The 12407-nt window shown below is 59.7% G+C and overlaps 1 protein-coding gene across 1 annotated transcript; it reads left to right on the top strand.

The window, feature by feature from the left end:
• Positions 1-233: 233 nt before the first annotated feature.
• Positions 234-12163, top strand: LOC137466467 (maestro heat-like repeat-containing protein family member 6; the record flags this gene model as incomplete). Its single annotated transcript, XM_068178195.1, has 19 exons — positions 234-359; positions 531-668; positions 901-1077; positions 1186-1341; positions 1502-1603; positions 1964-2066; positions 2344-2400; positions 8214-8278; positions 8393-8725; positions 8911-9059; positions 9317-9464; positions 9672-9862; positions 9945-10082; positions 10342-10456; positions 10628-10765; positions 10998-11174; positions 11283-11438; positions 11599-11700; positions 12061-12163. Coding segments are annotated over exons 1-19 (2659 nt in total), but the record flags the coding sequence as incomplete, so codon positions are not given.
• Between the last annotated feature and the right edge of the window lie 244 nt (positions 12164-12407).

Raw genomic sequence — 12407 nt, 5'->3', positions numbered from 1 at the left:
CCCCACTGCCCCCAGCATTTGTGCCCTGTGCCCCTGTGGTCATGGGCCAGAGGGCCTCATCACCAAGGGACGGCCAAGGAGACTGGAAAAGGCGGGGAGAGGAGGGTGTCCAGAAAGAGCTGCCCTAAAAAGCACCTACATCCCCTCCAGAGATGCTGGGGAAAAACCAGACCTCTGTGAGTCAGTCCTGGGAGGGGTTTGGCCCCCCCACCTCAGGGCCTTGGTGGCTTTTTCCCCCTTCCAGGGAGATGTGCAATATCTTGGTCCCCTTCTGTTCCCGCATTGCATTCCACCTGCTCCAGCCACTCAGCAGAGAGGCGCCACACTGGGATCTGCCCTTCCTGGCATTCCTTGTGGAGGTGAGCCTGTTGGCCAGCGCTGCCTCGCTGAGCTGCCTCCCAGCTCTCTGCCCTCTCGCAGCCACAGCTGCCAGGACGGTGTCCACGCCCTGTGCTGCTGCCTGGGCCCAGCCCTGTGCGGTTCTGGGCTCCTGCCGGCCGGGTCCCCTGTCACTGCCCTGTGCCTTTCAGGTCCTAAAGTTCTTGGATTTGACTAAATCTGGTGTCAGCATCCTGAAGATCATGTCAAGGCACCTGCAGAGCGAGTGCAGGGAGCGGCGTCGCCTGGCGCTCAGAGGCCTCGTGGTGCTCAGCAAGGATCCCTTGACGGTGAGAAGGGGGCAGCGGCTGAAGCTGCGCTGGGCAAAGCAGCCCCTTGGGCTGGCAGGACTTCAGGGGCTGAGGCAGCTGCTGCCAGCTCTCCTGCCTCACCTGCCCCAGTGCTTTGGGACAGGCCTTTGGCCCGTGGGCCCTGCAGCAGCAGGGTGGGGTTGCAGAGCCAGGGCGGTGTTGGCCGTGCAGCCGTCCATGGCTTCCCAGCACAGCCTTGTGTTCCACACAGGCCAGAAGGATGTGCAGTGTATCTCAAAGCCTTCTGGAGTTGCTGGGAGATGCAGATGGAGACGTGGTCAGCATGAGCCTCCGTGTGTTCAGGAATGTGCTCCAGCACAAAGACATCCTGGTATCCAGCACCACTGCCCCAAAGCTGGCTGAGGCGCTCCTGCTGCTCTTTGACCACGTAAGGCTCTGTGTCCCCATCTGCAGGCCATGACTGCTCCCCAGAAACTTTGCCCACGTGAACCTGGAGTAATTGGTCTTAAGGCTTCACCCACTTCCTTTCCTCCAGGACAACAGCTATGTGCAGGTGCTCTCGCTTGAGCTTTTCTTCAGGGTGATGGACCTGGTAGTGGATGAGGGAAAAAAGCCCCTTGAGAAGATTTTGAGCCAAAGCCTGCTCCCACTCTTTTTCTACTGCCATGATGAGAATCAGCGCATTGCAAAGGTGAGGTTTTGCGTGTTGCTGGTGGATCCCTGGGAGGGAGCTCAGCTGCCTCCTGCCCTGGCGCCTGGCAGGGCTGCAGCCTCCTCCAGGTCTTGGCACAGGAACACGGGTCCTGTGCCCCGGGCTGTGGGGCCATCTCTGGCTCTCTGCTGCTCTCCAGGCTTCTCGGGAAACACTGCTTCGTGTGGCCGAGTTCCTGAAGAGAAGGAAGCTCAAGCAGCTGGTGAAGAAGGAGCAGCTGTGGAAGTTTGCAGAGCGCCTGGTAAGGATGGCCTGGAAGCCCCAGGCTCAGCCTGGAGAAGCCCCGTGAGCGCGGTGCTCGGTGTGTGGGCTGGCAGCTGTGCCCCTGCCCGGTGCTGCACCCAGAGGCCGCACTGGCTCTTCTCCAGGCTCCCGTGGGCCCCAGCCGGGTGCCGATGGAGCCCGGCCCGGCGGGGCTGCGGGGCGGCCCCGCGGCTCCCCGGGCAGCAGCCGGCCCTCTGCCCCCTCCAGAGCCCGGTGCCAGCGGCTGCTGGCCGGGCCTCGGGGCTGTGCGGGCAGGGGAGGCCGGGGCAGGGCGCAGGGAGCGCCCGGCCCAGGGGCCGAGCCCGCGCCAACCCTTCCCTCCTGCCACTCTCTGCAGCTGGAAGAGGACAGGAGCCGAGTGGCCGAGCACCTGCGCCAGACCCTTCCCTACCTGGACAGCCCACAGGAGCCCCTGCGAGAGGCGGCCGTCAGGTTCATGGGTGAGCCACGAGCCCGGGCTCCCTCCCTGCCCCGCCGCAGCTCGGCCCCAGCCGCGGCTGCTGCCCCGGCAGCGCCATCCGGGCCCGGCGCCGTGGAGCCCCGCCTGGCCTCGGCGCTGCTGCCGCCCTCCGGCAGCCGTGCCCTGGGGCGGCAGCGTGCGGCAAGATCCCGGGCTGAGCCCTGCCGGGCCACCAGGGCGTGTGGCCACAGGGCTGGCAGCGCCGCTGGCAGGGAGCTGTGCCGCTGGCAGCGCCGTGACAACCTCTGTGTTCACAGGCATGGCCGGGGTGCTTCTGATGGGGCAGCAGGAAGAGCTCCACGCCCTCAGTCAGGGTGAGTGAGGGCAGCGGGCTGACAGCGGGGACTGGCGGGAGAGGTGCAATGCCTGGGCAGGGTGCTGCAATCCCTGTCCCGGCTGGGGTGGGCTTTGCTCCTTGTGTGGATAACAGGTGGCGTGGGCAGAGCACAGAGAGATTTCAGGGTCTCGGAGGGGCGGACTCATGGCAGGCTGATCCAGTTGACACCCCCTTTTCTTGTGGCTATGGCAAGAGCTGGGTGTGATGGACCTCACAGGAAGGTCTCCTAGGATTCCTGGCTCTAACTGGGGCTCTGCTCCTCTCTCTTCCAGCCCTTCAAGCCCTGAGGAGAGATGACAGACCTTCCCAGACAAACATGGAATTTCAGCATCTATTCAATGAAAGAGCTGCAGAACTGGCTCAGAAGAACCAGTGTCTGCATCAGGCCTCCAAATGCCATGGAAGATGAGACTACCTTGAGACCAGAAGAGACCAGCTGGAGCTCCAGGCACAGCGGATGATTGGAACGCCTGACCCTGTGGGAAACTTGCAGGGCTCCAGCCCTCTCCCTGCTTATAGATAGCTTCTTCCCTCCAGCCCTCAGACATTGCCCATCCCCTCTTTTTCCCTCCACTCTCCCTCCCTGTTGACACCTCTTTCCCTCCAGCCCTCAGATCCTGCCGATCCCAATTTTTCCCTCCCACCTCAGCCCTTGGTTTCATCTTCCATTAATAAACAGTTTGGCTTCTTCACTTTGCCTCCATCTCTGTGGAGATGAAGCGACGCAAATCCCGAGCCCTGGGGCACACAGGCCCCTGCTGCCATCCTCTTCCATGCCATGGTTTGTGCACACACACAGAGGAACGAGGGCAGATCAGGCTGGAAAGGTGCCTGTGCTGAAATTCCACAACACTGTGGAGTTAGAGATCTTGCTGAGCACCTTGGAGCCCCTAGAACTTTGGAAGAGCCAGCCTGAGTATGCTCTGAACCCAGCTGTGAGGGATTCCATGGCAAGCATCCACAGAGGGCAAAGGAGCTTGGAATGCTGGAGGTTTTCAAGAATAGCTTCCTGAAAGCACAGCGGTGCTCCATCCCTGCACAGGATGAGGAAGAGGGCAGAACCAGCGACCATCCGGGCTTAACAGGGAGCTTTGGGTGTGCCTGAGGGCAAATGAAGCAGCAGCGCGGTGCCCGAGACTCGGACGCGCGACCGTGCCAGTGCCTGGAGCGCTGTCAGGCAGTGCCGGGATCCTAGGTGTGGTTCTGGTCCCCACAAGTGAAGAATGGCAGCCCCAGGCTCAGAGCCAGTCAGAAAGCCAACCAAGTGAGCCCACAGGGAGGGCGCCCTTCCAGTTTCTCTGGGCCATGGCCGCAAAACAGCCCCTGCTGCTTCTTCCTCCGCCTGTGTTTTGGGTGTGCTGGTGGCAGAGGCAGCCAGGTTGGGCTCTGCCTTCCAAAGCCTGTTGGGAGCAGGCATGAAAAGCGCTGCGTGCTGGAAGGTGCTGGCAAGAGCATCCTGTGGGAACAGGGCTCTGGGCTCTGGCCGGGACCAGCCTAGTTTTGGTGCCGTGAGTGCAGGCAGGAGTTGAGGCAGCTGAAGAGGCAGCGGGCAGCTCATGTTTGTAGAGGGCCTGAGGCTGCACGTCTGAGCCTCCACCTGGAAACACGCTTGGGGGAATACGAGCTAGAGCTGGAGTGCCTGTCCTGAAAGGACCTGAAGTCTTTCAGCCTTGCCAGCGTTTCTTGAGGGAGTGTTGTTGTTCCCCAGAAAACCTACACATTTTGGGAAACGCCTTTGGAGGAAAGGGGCTTGCTTCTCAAGGAAAGTGCTTCCCAGGGAGCTCCCAGTGAGGTAGGTGCGAGTATCCCCCTTTGGCTCTCTGTGCTCCTTTCAGTCCTTGAAGGCCCATTGCACTTGGCAGAGGGGCAGGAAGAAGGCTGTGAAGAGCAGGTTTGGCATCCACCTGGACCTGCCGAGACCAAGCCAAGCACCTGCAGCAGGATGTGTTACCCCCCTTTGGACAGAGGTGTGAGCAGAACCGTCTCTGTCCCGCTGTGAGCCCCAAAGCTCTCTGTGGGAGCTGTGAATTAAAAGGCCTTTACACACACCCTTTTCACATCTTCCCTGTCTGCTGTTGCCCCAGATCGAAAAAAGCAAGATGTATTCTATTTGCCATCTGTATGGCAGTTGTCTTGTGTGAAGCAGGCAGTTGTTCCTTACCTCTTCCACAATCAATCCTCCCTCTGGAAAGACATCTGCTGATAGTGGGCCACTGCAAGACTGAAAAGAACTGTAACATGCCATTGTGAGATGCTCCGCCCAGAGGGAGGAGCCAAGCATCCCTACCTGCATGTATGGTCTTGAACTTCTGGCCCAGGAGCAAAGCTATTTCTGCGCTGGATTTTCCCAGAGGAACAGCTGCCTCTTCCACTGCCTCTTCAGAGGAAGACTGCACCCTTTTCCACAAGATCACTTCTCCAACAGAACCACACCTGACACTCCGGGAGGACTGCAGCCACAATTCCAATTGGACTGCTACCAACACCCTGTCCACCAGGGTGTCAGGTTGTATTCTGACTCTGTCAGTGTTGTTTTAGTTCACTGCATTGTTTATTTTATCTGTTATTTCCTTCCCTAATAAAGAACTGGTATTCCTGCTCCCATATTTTTGCCTGGGAGCCCCCCTTAATTTCAAACTTAGAGCAATTCAGAGGGAAGAGGTCTACATTTTTCCATTTCAGGGGAGGTTCCTGCCTTCCTTAGCAGACACCTGTCTTTCCAAACCAAGACAGCTGGGTTTCAGCTCTTGGCAATATGCATTTGCCTCCTGCTTGGTGGGAGCTGCTGTGGCCCAGGGCCAGCACAGAGCTGGGCTGGGTGGGCCAGGCAGCGTGGAGAGTCTTGGCTGATCTTGGTGCGTGCCTGGCCTCAGAAAGGCTTGGAAGGTTTGCCTCCCAAAGTGTCCTGCTCATTGGCTCTCCCTGTGCATCTTGGAGAGCACAAGGTAGGCATTTCTGGCAGCTGGGCATCAGCAGGCCTTACAATGGAGGCGTGTTGTGGAGCGAGCCCAGCTGAGGTACCCTGAGAGGAGCCCAGTGCTCCTTGCTCCTCTCTGCTGACACGGGAGCGTCTGTCTGCTTTCGGGATGGCCCTGGCTGCGTGAGGGGTGCTACGTGGACACGAGACAGCCGGTCCTGTCCCGCTGGGTCCCAGCAGTGCCTCGCAGCAGTCCTGCATCCACGTCAGGATGCTGGCCAAGAGAGGCCCTGGAAGCTGAGGCAGCTGATTTTAAGCTTTTGCAGATACACACAGGGGATGGCCAACAGTGTTCCCTCAGGGTACAGCAGTCCTGAGGGGCCTCCCCAGAGCTGCCTGATGCCGCCCACTCCCTGTGGCACCAGTTGCTTTCCTGTGGAATGTTCTACCTGCCCCAAGAGTACAGAGGGAGCTGGAAAAAGAGCTTGCCAGGCTGCTCTCAATCCTTTACCAGCAGCCCTGGCTGAGTGGAGAAGTCCGAGCTGAGCGCAGATGTGCCAGTGGAACAGCCGTGCACAGGAAGGCTTGGTGGGAAGGATTGAAACATGGGGTTAGAACTAGAAGATATTAATTAGAAGGTATTGAATAGTAATAGGCATATAAAATAATGGATATTGCTTAGGGCCACATCCTTGTGTTACGTGAGAATATACCGTATCCTGGCCTATGGGAAAGGAAGAGACTACGTGCAGAGCAGCAAGGAGAGACCTGATAAGGAGAAGGAATGTATATGGAAAACAGGATACAGGGTGTAAAGACAACTGAAAATGGGGCCCCTTATGTTCTGGGAACAGATGGATCCTGACCCCAGGCTTGGACCGTGGCCAAGGAATCAATGGGCATGTGCAAAGCAGTGGGGTCGAAAAGTCAGCCTGAAGAAGACCATTCTTACTTCATCCCTTTTACGACCCCCGAAGCCTGGGACGACCACCAGAGACAGCTGCGCAGGCGCAGAGGACCGACAAGCTGATTAGCATACAGAGCGGAGAGGGAGGGGAGCCAGGAAATGGCCCATGGGGAAACTTAATGCATATGTAACACTCCAGGGATAAAAGAACACGTGTGTAAGCAAGGGGCACGCATGTATTTGGGGAAATGTCCCACATGCGTCCGGCTGAATAAACATACCTACTTTAAAACTCACTCTGTCTCTGAGTTTTAGAGTCTGGCTCCGCGTGTCAGGATGAGCCAGGATCCATAGGCCTGGCAGCCTGAGCTTGCTGCCAGGGAATTCCTCGGAGAAGATCCTTCAGAGTGCCATCCCACGGCACATGCAGGGAACCAGGGGGTCTGCTGGATGGTGGGAAAGCTTTGAGGAGGGACAGGGACAGCTGGGGGTCCTGGCAGGCTGTTGAGGGCTTCTCTGCGGGTGTTTGCGGGGGGTTGGTGTTGGGGAGCGTGTTGAGGAAGGAGTTGTCTGGAAGGTGAGAGGTCTAGGCTGGAATTTGAATAAACTTGAAGGCAGCATCTGTGATTTGGCACAGCTTTGCTTATGGAGGGCAGAAGGAATATCTGTGACTTTTCCTCTTTGTGGTCCTGATTCTCCTGCAGGGAACAAGATGGGAGAGCTGTACCTTATTGGCCACTTACTGGGGGAGGATGAGCCCTTTTTCCATCTACTCATTTGTTTGGGCTACTTTTGTAAGACTGAGTGGACTTTCATTCCTTGAGAGCTTTTATTCCTTAAGAGAATGACGACATTATCATCCCTTCATTGAAAACCATTTGCACACCAAAGAATGGTCTTCTTTTTGCCTCTCTATAGTGCTATGTTTCCAAGGAGACTTTCAGTGGAATGTGTTACGGCAAATGAGTTGCTGCTTTTAGATGGGAACAAACTTCCAAATCATTCACATTCTCCAGCAATCTCTATTAATTTGAGAAGTTTGCAAATTTTGGAACTACTCCAGTGGCCCAATGAGAAGTAAAGCCTTCCTGAATTGAGGATTCTTAAATGGCCTGATCCCGCAGAGCAGGGCAGGGTTTGCTGATGGTTTGAGCTGCTCCTAAAGATCCTGTTGGGCTGTCTCAGACACCTGGGGCCAGGGATTCCTTCCAACCTTGGCCACTTAGGGTGGGCTGGGGGCGGCCCCACAGCAGGTGGCAACAGTGTGTGCAAGGGCCCTTTGTGACACGCTGCAGCACGGTCACCATGGCATGGAATGGGACAGGGTGTCCAGGGGCCCTCCCTTTGTGACACGTGGTGACATAGGAGCTGGCAGTGACAAGAGCACGCCACAGTGCTCGGAGCAGGCGACGTAACAGGACGGGACAGAGCGGTGTCGTGAGGAGCCCCCGCACAGCGCGCTCGTTCGTGTCCGACCCGGAGCTTTTCCGAGGCGTTATTCCTACAGGTGACCTCGTGGCAGGACGTCGGGACTTGGCAGCCCGTGGCCTTCCCGAGGCTTTTCTTTTGCAGGTGCCCGCAAGGCCAGACTGAGGGAATTGGTGACCACAATCCTTACAAGGAGTCTCCTGTCATTGTGGCAGGAGCCCTCAAGACCAGAGTGCAGGACTTGCTGTCCTGCAGCCTTCCTGAGGTTTCTCTGTCTCAGGTGAGTGGCAGAGCTGAGCCACAGGGCTGATGGCTGCAGCCAGCTTGACCCCATCCCATTCCATCCCATCCCATCCCATCCCCTGGGGACATGCCCATGGACAGGATGGAAGAGTGGCCGGGCAGACACCCCGCAGTGGCCGTGCTCCATCCCCTGGGGCATCCCGGGACTGTCCCTTCCTGGGGAACAAAGGGCTGGGCTGTGTTCTCCGGCCTCTCCAGCAGCCCCTCAGCTCTGGCTGTGCTCGCTTTTTTCCAGGTGCAGCCCTGGACCAGACACAAGAGCAGGAACCCAGCCGTGGCCGCTTCCGCAAAAGCCTGAAGGTACCAGCAGCCATCCCCACCTGGGCTGGGCCTGCTGTCACTGCTCAGCCGAGCACCACGCTTGGAGCACTCCATGGAACACACCAGGCTTCCCTGTCCTTTGTTCTCCTGCAGATGTTCCGGAAGTTCCTGCGCATTCGGCGGAGAAAGACCGGCAGCACAGCAGCTGAGGGCCCAGCCAAGCCTGACTCGGGGCTGACCGAGCTCCAGGCTGAGCCTGATGTCAGCCCGGATTCGGCTGAGCGCTCAGAAGACTCTGACGCCTCAGCGACTGAAACCTGGGCAAAGGCTCTTCACTCGTCAAAGACTGAGGATGTGGCCATCACAAACAGCAACAATGAAGAGACTCAGGGCATCACAAATACTGACACCACGCCCACTCCCACTATGATTCATGCTCCCACTATGGATTTTTTCGAGGAGAGTGCTGTTCTTTCTCAGCAGCAGGTAAGCAGCTTGGGGCCAGGCCTGGAGGACTTCCCAGGATTGTGTGTCCCCTCAAGCCATGGTAACTGGGCCCACTCAGCCTTTGAGGCCAGCACAGTGTGGCGGGAAGTAAACCACTTCTTGGGGGCAGCATGGGAAGTTTCTCCCCTGGACAGTGCTCCAAGTCTTCCCCATGCCTCCTCCAGGTGCCAGGCATTGTAAGGAACATCCACCAGAGTCTCGTCTCCCACGTCTCTGTGGATGCCAGGCTGCAAATTGACCTTGTGAGGCTGGCTGAAGAACACCCTGCTGACGTGGTGCTGACCCTCCTGCGCTGTGCCCCAACGTGTGACAGGTACAGGGCCCACGAGCCTTGAGAGCTCAGGGCTCAGCAGCCTTTAGGGCCCGTGGCCCTGCACAGCCTGTCCCGTGGGGTCTGCCAGACAGGCAGAGAGGCCCAGGACCCTCGGGCCCCTCTGTTTCCTGAGCCTGCTGCCAGTGCTCCTTCCCTGCCCTTCAGGGCTCCAGGGCTCTGTCACCTGGGCCCCCACAGCTGCACAGGGCATGGTGCTGTGACCGACATGCCCCTGACACAGAGCTCTGATCCCACAGAGCTGCTGCAATGATGTGGAGAACCATAGGATCATCGGGACCAGCAGTGGAGAAAGTGCTGCCAACACTGCTCCGTGTGATGGAGGACTGGCCTCTGCACAGAATGTGCACGTCTGATGGGGACAACGAGGACGTTTTTGCCCTGGCTGTGAGTTTCTGGAACTGGCCTTTGCTCACCCCCAGGTCGCCTCTCCAGCAGCTCTCCATCCTCTCTCCGCCTCAGGCGCTGGGCTGAAACCGGGGCCAGGGGCAGGCTCAGGGGGCACCAGGCCCGCTGCTCCCCTGCGTCTGCCCTTGGGTCCTGCCCCATGGACACCTCGGCACTGAGCCCTGCCTGGGGCTGCTTCTCTTGCAGGCAACTCTGGTGATCTGGGGGATTGTCCAGGTGCCTGCGTGCAACAAGGCGATGATCCCTTATTCCTCCCACCTGTTTGTGGCTCTGCTCTTCCATGTTGTCATCACCACACAGCAGACGCCACCAGAGGAAGTTGATAACTTCTGGAGAGCATGCCAGGAGGAACACCGCCTTCCCAGCAAGCCCAACAGGTCCCAGTCCTCTTGTCCTTCCCGTGCCCTTGTGGCCAGCGCCAGTGCTCCCAGTGTGACCTGGGCTTTTCTTTGCACACAGGTTTGCAGTGCAGGTCATGAAGGCTCTGCTCTACCAACTGCGCTGTGACCGTGTGGTGAAGGCTATGAAGCACAAGCGTGGCTGGGACATGCTGCTGTGTGCTGACACCCAGCACTACGCCGTGGGTCTGTTGGCCAGGTGAGACCCCCTTCTCCCCACTGCCCCCAGCATCTGTGCCCTGTGCCCCTGTGGTCATGGGCCAGAGGGCCTCATCACCAAGGGACGGCCAAGGAGACTGGAAAAGGCGGGGAGAGGAGGGTGTCCAGAAAGAGCTGCCCTAAAAAGCACCTACATCCCCTCCAGAGATGCTGGGGAAAAACCAGACCTCTGTGAGTCAGTCCTGGGAGGGGTTTGGCCCCCCCACCTCAGGGCCTTGGTGGCTTTTTCCCCCTTCCAGGGAGATGTGCAATATCTTGGTCCCCTTCTGTTCCCGCATTGCATTCCACCTGCTCCAGCCACTCAGCAGAGAGGCGCCACACTGGGATCTGCCCTTCCTGGCATTCCTTGTGGAGGTGAGCCTGTTGGCCAGCGCTGCCTCGCTGAGCTGCCTCCCAGCTCTCTGCCCTCTCGTAGCCACAGCTGCCAGGACGGTGCCCACGCCCTGTGCTGCTGCCTGGGCCCAGCCCTGTGCGGTTCTGGGCTCCTGCCGGCCGGGTCCCCTGTCACTGCCCTGTGCCTTTCAGGTCCTAAAGTTCTTGGATTTGACTAAATCTGGTGTCAGCATCCTGAAGATCATGTCAAGGCACCTGCAGAGCGAGTGCAGGGAGCGGCGTCGCCTGGCGCTCAGAGGCCTCGTGGTGCTCAGCAAGGATCCCTTGACGGTGAGAAGGGGGCAGCGGCTGAAGCTGCGCTGGGCAAAGCAGCCCCTTGGGCTGGCAGGGCTTCAGGAGCTGAGGCAGCTGCTGCCAGCTCTCCTGCCTCACCTGCCCCGGTGCTTTGGGACAGGCCTTTGGCCCGTGGGCCCTGCAGCAGCAGGGTGGGGTTGCAGAGCCAGGGCGGTGTTGGCCGTGCAGCCGTCCATGGCTTCCCAGCACAGCCTTGTGTTCCACACAGGCCAGAAGGATGTGCAGTGTATCTCAAAGCCTTCTGGAGTTGCTGGGAGATGCAGATGGAGACGTGGTCAGCATGAGCCTCCGTGTGTTCAGGAATGTGCTCCAGCACAAAGACATCCTGGTATCCAGCACCACTGCCCCAAAGCTGGCTGAGGCGCTCCTGCTGCTCTTTGACCACGTAAGGCTCTGTGTCCCCATCTGCAGGCCATGACTGCTCCCCAGAAACTTTGCCCACGTGAACCTGGAGTAATTGGTCTTAAGGCTTCACCCTCTTCCTTTCCTCCAGGACAACAGCTATGTGCAGGTGCTCTCGCTTGAGCTTTTCTTCAGGGTGATGGACCTGGTAGTGGATGAGGGAAAAAAGCCCCTTGAGAAGATTTTGAGCCAAAGCCTGCTCCCACTCTTTTTCTACTGCCATGATGAGAATCAGCGCATTGCAAAGGTGAGGTTTTGCGTGTTGCTGGTGGATCCCTGGGAGGGAGCTCAGCTGCCTCCTGCCCTGGCACCTGGCAGGGCTGCAGCCTCCTCCAGGCCTTGGCACAGGAACACGGGTCCTGTGTCCTGGGCTGTGGGGCCATCTCTGGCTCTCTGCTGCTCTCCAGGCCTCTCAGGAAACACTGCTTCGTGTGGCCGAGTTCCTGAAGAGAAGGAAGCTCAAGCAGCTGGTGAAGAAGGAGCAGCTGTGGAAGTTTGCAGAGCGCCTGGTAAGGATGGCCTGGAAGCCCCAGGCTCAGCCTGGAGAAGCCCCGTGAGCGCGGTGCTCGGTGTGTGGGCTGGCAGCTGTGCCCCTGCCCGGTGCTGCACCCAGAGGCCGCACTGGCTCTTCTCCAGGCTCCCGTGGGCTCCAGCCGGGTGCCGATGGAGCCCGGCCCGGCAGGGCCGCGGGGCGGCCCCGTGGCTCCCCGGGCAGCAGCCGGCCCTCTGCCCCCTCCAGAGCCCCGTGCCAGCGGCTGCTGGCCGGGCCTCGGGGCTGTGCGGGCAGGGGAGGCCGGGGCAGGGCGCAGGGAGCGCCCGGCCCAGGGGCCGAGCCCGCGCCAACCCTTCCCTCCTGCCGCTCTCTCCAGCTGGAAGAGGACAGGAGCCGAGTGGCCGAGCACCTGCGCCAGACCCTTCCCTACCTGGACAGCCCACAGGAGCCCCTGCGAGAGGCGGCCGTCAGGTTCATGGGTGAGCCACGAGCCCGGGCTCCCTCCCCGCCCCGCCGCAGCTCGGCCCCAGCCCCGGCTGCTGCCCCGGCAGCGCCATCCGGGCCCGGCGCCGTGGAGCCCCGCCTGGCCCCGGCGCTGCTGCCGCCCTCCGGCAGCCGTGCCATGGGGCGGCAGCGTGCGGCAAGGGCCCGGGCTGAGCCCTGCCGGGCCACCAGGGCGTGTGGCCACAGGGCTGGCAGCGCCGCTGGCAGGGAGCTGTGCCG

This window comes from Anomalospiza imberbis, unplaced genomic scaffold, assembly GCF_031753505.1.
Source record: "Anomalospiza imberbis isolate Cuckoo-Finch-1a 21T00152 unplaced genomic scaffold, ASM3175350v1 scaffold_221, whole genome shotgun sequence".
NCBI lineage: Eukaryota > Metazoa > Chordata > Aves > Passeriformes > Viduidae > Anomalospiza > Anomalospiza imberbis.
This window is presented reverse-complemented; position numbering and strand designations above follow the sequence as displayed.